Genomic DNA, 13,860 nt, shown 5'->3' with positions numbered 1-13,860 from the left:
GTACCGAAACAAAAGCATGCCCCACCAAACCGAAAAGATAGGGCGCAGCGTTGAAAGCGACTCTAAACGTAAACGGCTCCAAACTTAAGCAAACAAATTATTTTTCCGACTGGAACGAAACAAACGTTTACAATGGTGACGATAAGAAACAGAAAAAAAATAAATTGGAAATAAAAGTGAGCTAACCTTCGGTAACTGGATCACGCAAACTATGCTTGTTGACAACATAATTTCAGAAAAGGTCCAGAAAAATGCTGCAAGCTCCGCCGCACGGATGCTAACTTTATACTGTCAACAATGCCGGGTAAACAGCGGGCTTGATTTCATACGTACTGTGAGCATTCAGACCATCGATGAGTTTTTTTCAGGCTCCACTGCTTTGTACCTTCTCCTCTATTTCTGCCGTGTGAAGGCAGTGTCACGAAGAATATAAAAAAATGATGCTAAATCAACATTAAGACCGTGACAAATATTCGAAAGCGTTCTTTCTAATTTGTCCCATCAAAGCAAAACATATTTTCCGGCTGATTCGCGTGTTATGCGGAACGAAATCCGTGAAAAGCGCTTTTCAAATGGATCCTCTTAACCTCACAAAAACAGTCGATTTCCTCATCAGGCTCCTGACGAATTCCTTGCATTTTTGAAGTGGTTTGGCACTTCAATGCGACAGCAGGGTGTCGTCGGATGATCTGCGTGTATTCCTGGTACAAAATGGGAGGAAGGTAACGCGAGTTGGCACGGACCCTCAAGTGCTGATTGGCCACTGCATAGAGAGTGCCGAACGAGTAACAAGGCCTTAGAAGAAAAAACAGAACAAAAAGACGAGACGACGAAGGAGTAAACATACACAAGCGTTATTTTTTCTTCTAAACTGTTCAGTCACCAATTCGCCGAGCTACAAACTTCGACAGAGTATCAAGTGACACGCTTCAATTCTGGCATCATATACCTGTCAAGCTGTCAAAACAATACCTGCCTAAACAGATACCTACAGAGCAAATACCTCCTAAATGCATTACTGTGTTCTTCAATGAAAAGTACTGTCATATCTCCAAATGGCAGTCGTGGCTCCTCTTCACGCCAAATTAGCATAGCTAATTGCGATCCTTTACGCGTTGAACGAGACACGCCATAATTTTTATCATCATTTTATTTGTTAACGTCACTGAAGCAAAAAATTCAGGAGGCACTTTGACTGTCTAAAGTGCGTAGAGGCGAAAGCGTTTTCCGCACCACTTTCAGTGCTTCTGTGGCACTGGTGGCGTCACATGTAATTGAGTACTAATTACTAAGTGATGGCAAATCACTAATTAATGGTTAATTACTGATTAATGCCTGAATACCAATTAACTGCTAATTAAGCTTAAGCTTAAGCTTCGCCTTTAGGAGTAGAACGCGACAGCGTGTTGTAGCGCTGCCAGGGAGTCCACGGAACGCCACCACCCGTTCGGCGCGATGCCTTGCCGTTTCAACGCAACGATTTTTGAGGAAAGGAAATGGCGCAGTAAATCTCTGTCATCTCGGTGGACACCTGAACCGCACCGTAGAGGAACGGAGGAAGTGGGAGTGAAAGAAGAAAGACGAAGATGGCCCTTAATGAAGAAAATGAAAATTGTATTTGAGGAAAGAAAATTACGCAGTAACTGTCTCACATATCTCGGTGGACACCCGTCAAAATTCAGGGGGGGGGGGGGGGGGGGGGGGGTGCACTTTTTTGACCTAAAGTGTGGTCACTGATGTGTGGTTAAGATGTTAAGTTTAGAGCGTCTTGCAACGCTGCCAGGGAGTCCATAGAACGCCATCGCCCATTCGGTTCTACGCCTCGCTCGTCGGTAAATTGGTTTTTGAGGAAAGGAAATGTATTTCTCTCTCATATCTCGGTGGACACCTAAACCTCGCCGGAAGGGAAGGGAGGAGGATGGCAGTGAGCGAAGACACCGTATTCACTAGACGTGCCTTTGTTCATTCCAAACCAACGAGCTGGCATGGAGGAGTGGATAGCATGCTCGTCTCGCACTCCGAAGACCGGGGTTCGATTCCCGAGCTCGACCAATTTCTTACTAGGTTTTATTTATTTATATGGCCTGACTAGAGAAGTTAATTAGGCTAATTGGGTAATTAAGCAATTAACTAAGCTCAGTCCCACTTACTTGGAGCATCGCTATATGGTCCCTTCAATTGGTTGCATGGTTACTAGCCAAAGTACAATTGGCCCCGTTTGAAATTGGCGCACTGTGACGTCACGACCGTTTCGACCAACTGAAAAGCGTGACATTCTCTGTCGACAACTGCTGCTTACAACGATGGCTTTCGCCTTAATACTCATTTTCGGATTATCACTAAGAAAGATAGACTTGTACTTTCTCTCATGAGGTCCAAAAACATTCACGGTGCAAGGTGTTCTTGGATGGATGAACGCACCGTGGTATTTGTATTTTTTGGGTGTATTGACAATTTTGATGACATTTTTAAAGCATATATGTTTATATCATTTTCTTTCACAACTTCGAGCATGCTGTGCGCAAAGAGTAGTGCTTTTTTTAGCTTTTGCCTAAGTCAGATCACTACCAAGAAGCGCATTTAGCGCAGCCGTAGGCGTCGCTGATCTGCGTGTAGAAAGTGGTTTTTCGACCACGGTGGCTCAGTAGCTAGGGCACTCGACTACTAGGCAGGCCGGAGTACCCGAGTTCGAACCCGGGCGCGGCGGCCGCGTTTTGATGGAGGCGAAGCGCAATTAGACGCCCGGGTGCTGTGCGATGCCAGCGCACGTTAAAGATCCCCAGGTGGCCGAAATTATTCCGGAGTCCTCCACTACGGCACCTCTTTTCCCTTTTTTTCTTTCACTCCTCCTTCCTTCCCTTAAGGCGTGATTCCAGTGTCCACCGAGATAAGTGAGACAATTACTGCGCCATTTCCTTTCCTCAAAAAAGCTACGAAACCGACGAGAGCGGCAGCATCGAAAGCAAAATCACTTTTCTGTCGCAGGTGCTTTCACTTAACTTCCTCAAAAGTGATAGTTCTATGATGATACATTAAAGTGTGCCAGTGCTTTGAAACCAACGGGATCTCATGTCTCTTTTCTTGATCACCCATCCCGATGATTCTGCCTTTCGAGGCCTCTATTTATAGTTTTGTATTTTTTATACGGCAGCGTTTTCTCTATGACGTCAGTTAGGGTCACTAAATACTGTACAAGAGTAGAAGTGCACCTCCTTCTGCCGTTTTCTCTTGTTCTCTCGCTCTTCTTAATCCTCAGACCTCTTTCCCACGGTCGAATCACTGCCAACAGTTTTATCGAAAATGCATGGGTCTGTGACCGACATTACAAAAACAGAAACATTCCATCTAAGCTTACTAGATCTAAGCTTACAAGTCGGAGAAACTAATGGGAGGTGCCGTGAAGTGTGCTACGTGCCTCGATCTGAAGATAGTGAAGTGTGTTATGTTTGAGCGTGTTAAATTCTTGTCTCATGAAGAAGAGCGACTTTCGTGAGTGCAGTGAGGTAAGAGTCACAATAAACAAACTGTCACAATCATTATATATCCGGACTAAACAAGCAAGTTCTGAATTAAAACACTGGCTGAGGCATTCCGAATGAGCATCCTTGCTCTGCGTCACTTCCTGTGTTCACCAAAAAAAAAAAGCAGCATTGAGAATCGCTATACACCGCTGACAGGTTGTAGTTACCCAGATTAATGAACATTCAGGGTTAGTGCTTATGGTGTTTATATTCTTTTAAAGAAGAGAGCTAGCTGCAATTATCCGTCGAAAGGGGACTGAGGTTAACGATGCCTGAGTGAAAAGCAGTTCTAACGCAGTACCTGCTAGAAAATTATGTTTTCGTGTGAAACTCTTATATAAGAAATATGCTGAAAAGTGAAAGTGTTCATTACAGCTTTTATCACATGTTTCAGGGAAGTCTTTAATTATTCTCAAGAAGTTTTTCGAGGTAAAAATATAGATTTTTCAGCATAGTATTACCAGTGTTGGTCGGCACCAGAAAAACCAGTGAATCGTCTTAAGTAGTCAGCAGGTTAACTAATTTTTAATAATTAAATTTCTGACTGTTAGAGTTAGGTGTCTAGTTGCAATTGGAGATTGGTAGCCGGTCGTTAGTAATAACCATATCGGTTTTATAATTTCGAAAGCACGATTACCCTTTGCGCTGTGGCTCGAAAAAATTTGTCCTCCTTGACTAGCTCCATGCACTGGAAAGGTTGCTTGGCCAGCATGTTTTTCGAAAGTGCATCTTTTTTGGCGCGATATAGCCAAATCTTGACGAGCCACAGCACTGTGGGCAATAGCGCTTTCGAAATTCTAGAAACTGATATGGCTGTTACTAACAACCGGCTACAAACCTCTAATTGCAACCAGTCGCCTAGCTGTGATAGTTAAAAAGTTCATTATCAGATATCAGTTAACCAGCTTACTACATAAGACAATTCGCCGGCTTTCTGGTGTCCGTCAGCATTGGCAATACTATGCAGCAGAAGCCATATTTTTGACCCCAAAAAGCCTACTTTTTAAGATTACTTAGTTTTCCCTGAAACGCTGTTATAAGGCAACGGAAATTCTACAGTATTCCAAGCATGTTCATTTTTCGTAAAAAAAAAAAAATGAACACGATGTAATAAGGCAGCACAATTCAGGAATGAGAGTGACGATTAAGCGCTGCTTATGCAAGAACGACTTCTCGCGAGCCGCCACCAGCGTGCTCTGCTCGTCTATTGAACGTCAACCCAGACCTCATTAGTGTGAGATGGGCCAGATTCGAAACATGCATGGCCTTCATTCGAGCCTGAGGTTTCCCAGATGTGGGTTTGCCTCGCGTAGATGCGCACTTAAGACCAGTCCCCATTCTCGCGTAAATAAATGCTGATTACATACCGAAATTAGTCGTTAAAAGTTGCTCCTGCAGAAGTGACTTGGGCCTGATGTCCATCGGAAGAGTGGCTAAAGTTTGGGTGCGTGCAGCTTCAGTAAGGCATAAAGTAAGGCTGAAGTTATGAAGCTAGAACACCAAGCTTTCAAAATTTAAAACAAGTACAAAAGAACGGCGAATTTAGCTCGGCTTGTGACCGTTAATGTAACAATATGGGAGCATCAATACATTATTATGTCGACGTTGGCCGCTGAAAACTCACTGAAAAGTGCCCTTACGTGTGCAGTGGCTATTTATCAAAAGCCAGCGGTGCTAATTCTCTCCATCGAATCGATCAAGGGCGCGCCGTCTTCGCTCGTAGCGTTGCGTTGAACTGTGTAGACAGCGTTAAATACCCGCACTTCCGCCCGTTCGCGAGAGTTAATTAGGCTGCGCGCTAAGGCCTCAGTTCGCCATTATTAACGCTGGAACTCGGCATGCAGCACATGTATGCGTGCATCGCGGCAAGTGTTGCCGCTGTAATATGGTATTTTAGTTTTTATTTATGTTTATTGCATTTCCCCGTCTAATTCCAGCTCTCTTTTAACTGCAAGAATTTTTTTTTTTTTTTTGCGGATTTGATGTTCTCACTAGGAAGATAGCAATAGACTCTTAGAGAGTCATTGAGCAAGTGGCATTTCAGTGGTTTTGTTGCAAGTATTTCATGTGAAGAAATTTAAGAACCTGCAACCTGTGAACCTCTAAAAAAAAAGGAAGGGGTGGTGACAGTCAGTTTGGACATCTGTGCTTCCAGCTGGTGAACAGAGAGAAAGATTGCGGAGTTGAGAAAGAGAAGACTGCGCGTCCAAAAAGCTTCTTTAGAGCCGTATGTCTGGCTGGAGAGTGCTTTGTTTCGGCGATGTGGGTACGGTATAAGGCTTTCTCTGAAAATAAGTTGCCAGAGCCGGTGTGCTTTGTTTTCTTTCAGCTTCCTTTCTTCCTGCGTGATGAAGAATACAAATCGCATAACAGTCGCTTCAACGGAATCTAACACCCAATACTACCAACACTTAATCAGTGGTCAATGCAATGCAGAAAATCCAACTAAGCGAGTTTTCAGATGCGCAATTTTTTATATATTCGATATTTCGATTCATATTGCTGATTATGAAAATCCTCACCTTACATGTTAACGGCCTTCAATTTCGCAATATAATCCTCCCACCATATATTGAAAATAAAAAGTTGATTAGTTATTTTCTTCAATCGTTTGTGCAATTATTTAGCTCTGTTATGCACATAATCTCCGCCCTCCTGCATAATCCACCTGCACAGGCCGCACTGGCGTATCTCTAAATGTTTTTAAAGTAAAAACTTTTAAACGTTGAGAAAAATTGCGCTTTACATTTATTTATTGTTTACATTTATTTATTTATTTATTATTTATTTGGTCTTCGCATACCGCTGTCTTCCGCCACTTCTCCTTTTCACGCTGAGCAATGAGCTCATATCCCGTCTTATCCCTGCTTACCGGTGCTGTCGGCGACCTTAGTTGCCTTCGCATCGTTATGTGCACCAACACAAACCTCCCTCTGGCGAGAGGAACCTTCTTACCTCTGAACTCCTACATCTCAACTGCAGGGCCAGTGCTCCAACACTACTGTCTCGAAGCATTTGGAATTGCAGAACGAATAGAATGACGATAATGACGACGATAACAACAATTTTTGTCGCAATAATAGGATGCAACTTTAAAAAAAAAACAGTTTTTAACAATGAGACATGGTCCGCGGTATCCTGTATTGCTGCGCTGTCCAATACCAGCAGTAAACAAGATCAGCTTCTTATGCTTGACTGTTTCATACACGACAGAGGCATCACAATTCTTGAGCTTAAAATTCTTTTTCATGGCTAATTTTTGTTTAGAGAAAAAGGACAGCCTTAATATCGTCTGTTTTTCGTCAAGGAGGAAATCTGCGCGGCGGGGACTGCAGCTGTAAGATGTACCCGACCTTAGCAGAAGAAATATGCTGTTCAGAACAAAGCGCGAGCCCTTGCTGCCAAGTGGTCCGAAGCATTATAAGACAAAGCGGCTCTATTAAAGCCGCTGTTGTTTCAAATCCCGTTTGCGACACTACGATGTGAAAGTGTTTCTGCTTCGCACCCTGAGGAGGGGAATTTTCTGAAAGTTTTTGATAATTTCAGCTTTGGTGTCAGCGTGGTTTTTGAACTACGTTCACATGACTATGCAGAGAATGGGAGATAGAAGCGTTTGATGTTAAAAGTTGCTCTTGCGCAAAACCACCGTATGACCCATTGTGCGGGTGCTGCTCAGTCGCTGGACTGGTGAGCCGTTCAGCTGGTTGAGCGCCAATATGGTTGAATAGTTAATTATTTCTTCAATATACAGTGTCTCACACACAGCAGCGAGCAAACGCTATGCTGTCCAGTCACAAAACGCGTTTACATCAGAAAAGCTTTCAAGAATCTCTCTTGTCTTTTGTCTGTAGGGGCACCGCCCTGCACGATTGAGCCGTACAGCATGGTGAGAACCACTGGAAACCAGTGCTACGTGGTGCAGCCGCATCCAGCTGCCTAATGGGAAGCAAGACCTGCGGCGAACGCGGCTTGGGGGGTGTACCTGTTCCGGGAGCAGTGGCGAGTCCCGGCAACGACTCCGCGGCGGCTACCGTCATATTCCCGGACTCGGCGGTGTGGGACGGCCCGCTGGTGCAGCGAGTCGCCACGCTGTCGGTGATAATGTTGGTCACACTGGCGGGTAACGCCGCGATCGTGGCTGTGCTGGCGAGGCCACGCGGCGCCCTGCGCTCTTCCTCGCGTGTCAACCTCTTCATCTTGCACCTGGCGGTTGGGGACCTGGCGGTAGGCCTGTTCACGCAGACATCCGAGATTCTCTTCGAGGTGCGTACGGGTTCGTTTCATACGATTTCCTTCCTTTGTCTAAACACATTTCGAAAGAACAACTCAGTGTTTTTTTTTTCATTAATTTCTTCCTTGCTTCGTCTCATCTTAGTTTATTTTCTTCCCGGCCCTTAGGAGGGGTATTAAATAATGGATAAAATCAGCTATAAAAAAACAAACAGGATGGTTGTCATTGTGTAACACTAGATTCAGCGACAGCTGTTGAACTACTACTCTCTCTCCTGCTTCTACAGTAACTATTCTCCGAGAACATCCCGTGGCAACCACTTTCCGGTTGTGCATTCCTCCGCTCTCACCACGCCCTCCCCCTTCGATCGTGACCACCCTCCGGATTGTTCCCGCAGTAACCACTTTCTGGTTACTCACTCTACTCTCGTCATAGTCTCCTTCCATGGTAACTAACCTCCAGGTGGTTACCGCGGCAACCAGACTCCTGTAACGTATCCTTACGCTTTCGCTGTGCCCTCCACCTTTAGTGGTTACCACCCCGAACGTGGTCCCCTAGGCAAGAACCCTCCGGTTGCACATTTCTCACACTCGCCATGCCCTCCTCTTCTACGGTAACCTACCTCCGCATTGTTCCGGTGGTTCCCAGACTCCGGTTGCGGATTTTCCAGTTCCCATAATTTCCTCGTCCTTCCATAGTAACCAGCCCCCCAGTGATTGCCATGCAACCGTCAACCGGCTGCGCCGACCACTACTACCACACCGACTCGAAATCTCAGAAAGGGCGCTTAATAGCCGTAGCTGTAAAAGAAAATTAATAATGCGAAGTATGCTTTGTGTGTACAAGTGAGTAGTTGAACATCGGCGAATGACGATGGCAAGGTTATGACGATAATGGGATGGGGAAGGCAGTTCAAATATTTAGCTCTTCAGTGGCACGCAGAAGAAAAAATTAGATTGAAAAGATAGCGCCAGCACGTAGGCTGCAAACTTGAAGCGAGAGGCCAGTGCAGCGGCACATATACGATTTTGGCATGATATGAGGTTCTCTATTAAGCGATCAGTAGTAGAACTTGATGTTGAAGGGTTTATAGCGCAAACAGACACGGACAAGAGAGACGAAACACACGCATACAAGCGCTAACTGTTTATTGGCTCGCTTTATTGGCGGAAGGCCACACCTTATATAGGCTGAAAGGTCGGGACAGAAATGGTGAAAATAGCAACAACAAAAAAGCAAGAGTTGTCAAAGAGCCATCAAATCAAGAACGCGTGCGCGGGTAGGCAAGGGTATCTCACTTCCACCGAATCAACAGGTAGCTGCGTTAAGAAAGTCAATCTCATTCTTGAACAGAGATACAGCAAACCGTCTTTATCTCCTTTCCAGGCTGAGATTGACTTCTTTAATGCAGCTACCTGTTGATTCGGTGGAAGTTCGATACTCTTGCCTACCCGCGCATGCGTTCTTGATTTGATGGCTCTTTGACAACCATTGTTTTGTTTTTGTTGTTGTTGTTATTTTCATCATTTCCGTCCAGACCCTTCGGCCTATATAAGGTGCGGCCTTCCGCCAATAAAGCCAGTTGACAGTTAGCGCTTGTATGTGGGTTTCGTCTCTCTTGTCCGTGTCTCTTGCGCTATAAACGCTTCTGCATCAAGATGAACAACAAACTCGCCTAACAGGCAGTTTTAATGAAGCAGAATTTGGGGGACAGGGAAGCGCTCGCTATGCGGCGGCACACATAGAGATGCCGCAATCTTGATCTAGCTTTTTTAACTAGAGATCCGATAATTCTGATCTAGCTTCTTTAAATATTTTCTTCTATTGTTCACAGACTTCTTGAGCATTTATTCATAGGTCAATAAATGACGTTATACTTCACGCCGTAATGATCGTTGGCCTTTACAACAATGATCGCACAAAAATAACTCGCCTACAGCGCCATTATATTGCTTAAACTCTCTTAACAGCACGGTGCGGATTAAAAAGTGCTCTCTTTCCCACAGCCCTACAGCCAGCAGAAATCGAGGCCCAGGGTATGCACTTTCGCTGCATCTATAAAGCCGAGTACGACCACGTATTGCCCTTCTTCGACATCAGAGCAGCCGGCCGAATTTTGTCATTCAGAAAATGTGGTCCGTCCATGTCAGCTTCCCTCAGGAAGGTCTAAAAAGTACCGTTGTGGATTTCATCGTTCCCCATCGCAGGGCAGTAAGCACAATCGATTCTATTCAATGAAACATCTTTTTTTTGTTCCTCTTCTCTGCTTTACTTACCTTAGCAAAAGCACAACCGGTGAGTTTCTGAATTTAGCTTACCTATTTGAATCATATACACCAAGAATTGACATAACTGTGCCTAAATTGCAAGAATTATTAACGTCAGCCACCCTGACGACACACACTGTTACTTACTATCGAAAGGCTTTTAGGTTCTCGGTTCATGTGTTCACTCATTTTAGGATTTTCTAAGAGAGTAACTTAAGCACTACAGATATGGGTGTGTCGATAGAGCTCGAATGCCTTTTCTTTAGAATTTAGTCAGCCACCCTTCTTTAAAGCTTGAGTGTTATCCGCACTCGATCCCGCATTATGGATGGTACAAATTTCCAGCCATTTGCTGCTTCCGATCTGAATCGTCGTCCTTTCTACCGTTTCACTGCATTCTAATGTGCAGTACCAAACCATTTTTTCTTCGAGATTGCAAAACCTATGATATACGTAGCCATTCATTGGAATCCCGCTAGTCCGAAGTAAACAGTTTGCGTATTTATGAGTGTGCGTAAACGCATGCCTACAAGACTCTTCACATTAGCCACGCTGGACTCGGCACAGTCAGGACGAATAGACGGGTCTACTCGTCTGAATGACAGGCCAAACAAAAACAAAGAAAGCGAGCACGGAGCAAAGCGGATAGTAGCAAACAACGCAGGACAAACAATACAGCAGCCACTTCAATGCAGTGCTTTTTCCCTCTTCACTCTTTCCTGCGCTTCCCTTTTTTTTTCTTTCTTTGTCTCTCAAGACTGCTCGACATGTCCATTACACCCCACGCACGATGGTCTTTACGGGCATACGAATCCTGAGTTGACGTTATCGGGGCACGCTGGAGTCAAGCCAGTCTAAGTTGGTGGTGGTAGGGGTGACCTTTCGCAAGCCGAATGGTTTCATGGTTCCCGTGGTGGGCGTGACTTGACTTTTGAGGCCCTTTGACATCGGTGACTCTTAGAGCATGCACCGGCATCCTGCAATATCAAAGTTATCTCATGCTGCTAGTGGTAGCAATACCGCCACTTGCTAAACACGGCACGTCATCTGGAGCGCGCATTGCGTGTGAGTTTTAGTCCATATTAAAATCATCTTTTAGAGAAACATGACCACCAAATCCTGAAGGTTGGCAAGGAAAGGAAGTCTTCACAACCCACAAGTTATTTGAACTCTCCTCTTCTTTTACCAGGACTACTACCCAATCGATTATCCAAGGGTCCCACTTTTTGTGATTTTCGAGCCGTCCGCCTGAAATTCTTCAGAACAAATTTGCAAGTATATTACGAAGGAACTTATTTATTCTACTACGCAGTCTGTAGGTTTCTTTACCTTTAAGGTTCTTCGTGCTTACAACTTTCGCCACTGCTCGGGACCGGTTACTATTTACCCTTGCAAATGAAGTCATTTTCCCTCCAATTCCGTTCTTTCTGCTTTCATTAACTTTGAAGTCAGGGTGTCTGGTGTCCCCAGCCAACCTGAATTGAAAATCTAAGAACAGACGAGCTAGTCGATCGTTACCATCCACCCTGAATACAGAGTCTAAATTTAATTCAATTAATTTATTTTTCAACTCGAGGTTGAAGGCCCCCACGCGAAAAGCTGTTCTACGACAGCTTGAAAGGTACCTGGAGGCCCATACAAGGCAGCAGTGGCTACAGACTAAATTACAGTGTGAATACACATCTCCAAACAATCATTCGAACAACTATAGAGTACAAGACTAACGTTGTTCATGATAATTACAGGTTATCGGCGTTCTGCCTCAATTCACCCTGAACATCAGAAAACATTGCGGAATTCACATATGTCAGTCGTACTTTATTACAATGTTAGCCTGATTATTGTGCACAGGTTGTTTAGTGGGTTACAAAATAGTGTCGCAGTTGTTTTTTACTGTAGGTCTCGAAATATACATCCTTCTTTTGATAATCGTTCAGAAGTAATGGAAGCAGGTACTGTAGGGACTGACAGAGATAATCAGTACGCCGGTGTGGTACAAACCATTTGTCACAACTGCGAGTACGACCATCGCTTTTCTTGTTTACGTAAACTTGCGCTACTCTTTAAAAACGTTTGAAGGGCATTGTTTGCGAAAAAGAAAGTATGCAGTAAGCGAAATTCTAAATAATGTTTTGCTTTTATTATTTTATACTTCCCAAACAATTCTTCTGTCGGATGCTAGTACGATACATTAGCAATATTACGTAGAGTTTTTTTTCTCTGTAGAAAGAAAATTGCGTTAATGTTACTGATCGTGGTTATTCCCCAAACAAGCGAGCAATAGTTTAAATGTGATTTGAATAATGCGAGGTAAATGTGAACTTTTATTTTTTCCGGGCAGATTATGATAGGGTGATTTTTTGGCGGACACAACGAAGCCGCCATCTCAGCAGCCCGCCTTGAATGACTTCACGTCCTATCACAGAAGCTTTACATCTCAGCATTTTTTTTCCTAGCTGAGATAAAACAATGAGAGAAGTCACTAATAGAGATTTGTGGGGGGGGGGAGTACTTTGCGGACCGCACGGTGTGGAGCTCTGAGAGGGGCCCGAGCAGCGCAAGTAATCGGCCCAATACTGCAAATGGATGGTTTCTCTGTAGCCCTTTGCGGTACCGGACTTTGCCAATACATTTCCAATATTGGGCCATTACCTCTGCTGCGTGGGGGACTGAGCTGCTGTGACGTGAGAGTGGGATGTTCGCGGCAGCGATGCTGCGCTTGTGACTCAAGTCCTCGTGTCTGAAATGCTACAGGTGGCGATAAAAAGGCGCTCACAACTTGCGCGCAGCTTGGGAGCAGGACATTCCTGCGCATACCGATACACGTTTTTCTAGATTCTCAAACGATGTTCGCATTCCTTGTCACTTTATTTGCTCCTCAGTGTCCATCCAAGCACTCATCCATACAAAAAACTATCTTTATTTCTCCATTTCTTGTTGTTATTGCAAAAAGAAATAACATTAAAAGCTTGTTTTTCCGATCTTATTACAGTTATAAATGGGTAGTAAATATACTCACTTAGTATTCTGTAGCTTACCAGCCAGAAAATTTATCAGTAAGAGCGAACTATGCATTAAAGTTAAACAAGCTGTCACAACGCGTCCTGAATTAATTGAGAAAAGAGGAAAGGATTGGATAGACTTTGAATGCTGCTCTTGCGTATTTTTTAATAGCCTTTATTTTCGTGAATTTCGCAGTGGTCTTCTCAATGGACCGTTGTAGCACTGACTTAGTTATTTTTAATTTTGAATAATTTAAGGGTCAGGGCTCCTGCCATGCGACTGACTTGGTTTCTCAGTACTATTCTGAACCCGTTAAACCCCCCTCGTGCCCCAGCCCATCACAATTCAACATCGCTGCTCTTATAAGCCAACTTGTTGGCCTTTTTTTTATCTGTCAAGCAGTTATTCCGACAAAAATGGTGTGCCGCTAAAAGACCATCCTAAAAGACTATCCTGAACATGCTAAACCCCCCTCTTGCTACAGCCCATGACGATTCAACATCGCTGCACTTATAGCCAACTCGTTGACCTTTTTTTACCTTTCAAGCTGTTATTTCGACAAAATGTGGTGTGTCGCTAAAAGACCATCATTATGTATGGTCAAAAATTGATAAGCAGCAATATCCTAAGAGTTATTCCTCCCTGACAGGCCTTTATCGCCACGCTTTCTCGTTCCATGCAATCGTAAACCTACTATCGCAACTGTGCCAGCATGAGATATGAGTAGTAAAAATAGGCTTCCAGCGATGACGCCTCGTGGAGTCCAGAATATGGCAGAAAAACTTACCCCTCTTCACCACATTCTTAAACAGGGCAGAAATTGCTGCAGAGACGACCT

At 44.2% G+C, this 13,860-nt stretch overlaps 1 protein-coding gene across 1 annotated transcript in view; it reads left to right on the top strand.

Moving 5' to 3' along the window:
* The first annotated feature begins 7,460 nt into the window (after nt 1-7,460).
* Nucleotides 7,461-13,860, top strand: part of LOC149371467 (vasopressin V2 receptor-like) — a 63,881-nt gene continuing 57,481 nt past the window's right edge. The window contains exon 1 of the mRNA XM_089565701.1: nt 7,461-7,784. Within this exon, the coding sequence (XP_089421827.1) occupies nt 7,461-7,784 (324 nt within the window). The remainder of the gene's footprint in view (nt 7,785-13,860) is intronic.

This window comes from Amblyomma mixtum, chromosome 1 (genome assembly GCF_055824585.1).
Source record: "Amblyomma mixtum isolate Tamu chromosome 1, ASM5582458v1, whole genome shotgun sequence".
Taxonomy (NCBI): Eukaryota; Metazoa; Arthropoda; class Arachnida; order Ixodida; family Ixodidae; genus Amblyomma; species Amblyomma mixtum.
The sequence above is the reverse complement of the archived record's forward strand: the minus strand, read 5'-3'. Positions and strand labels throughout refer to the sequence as shown.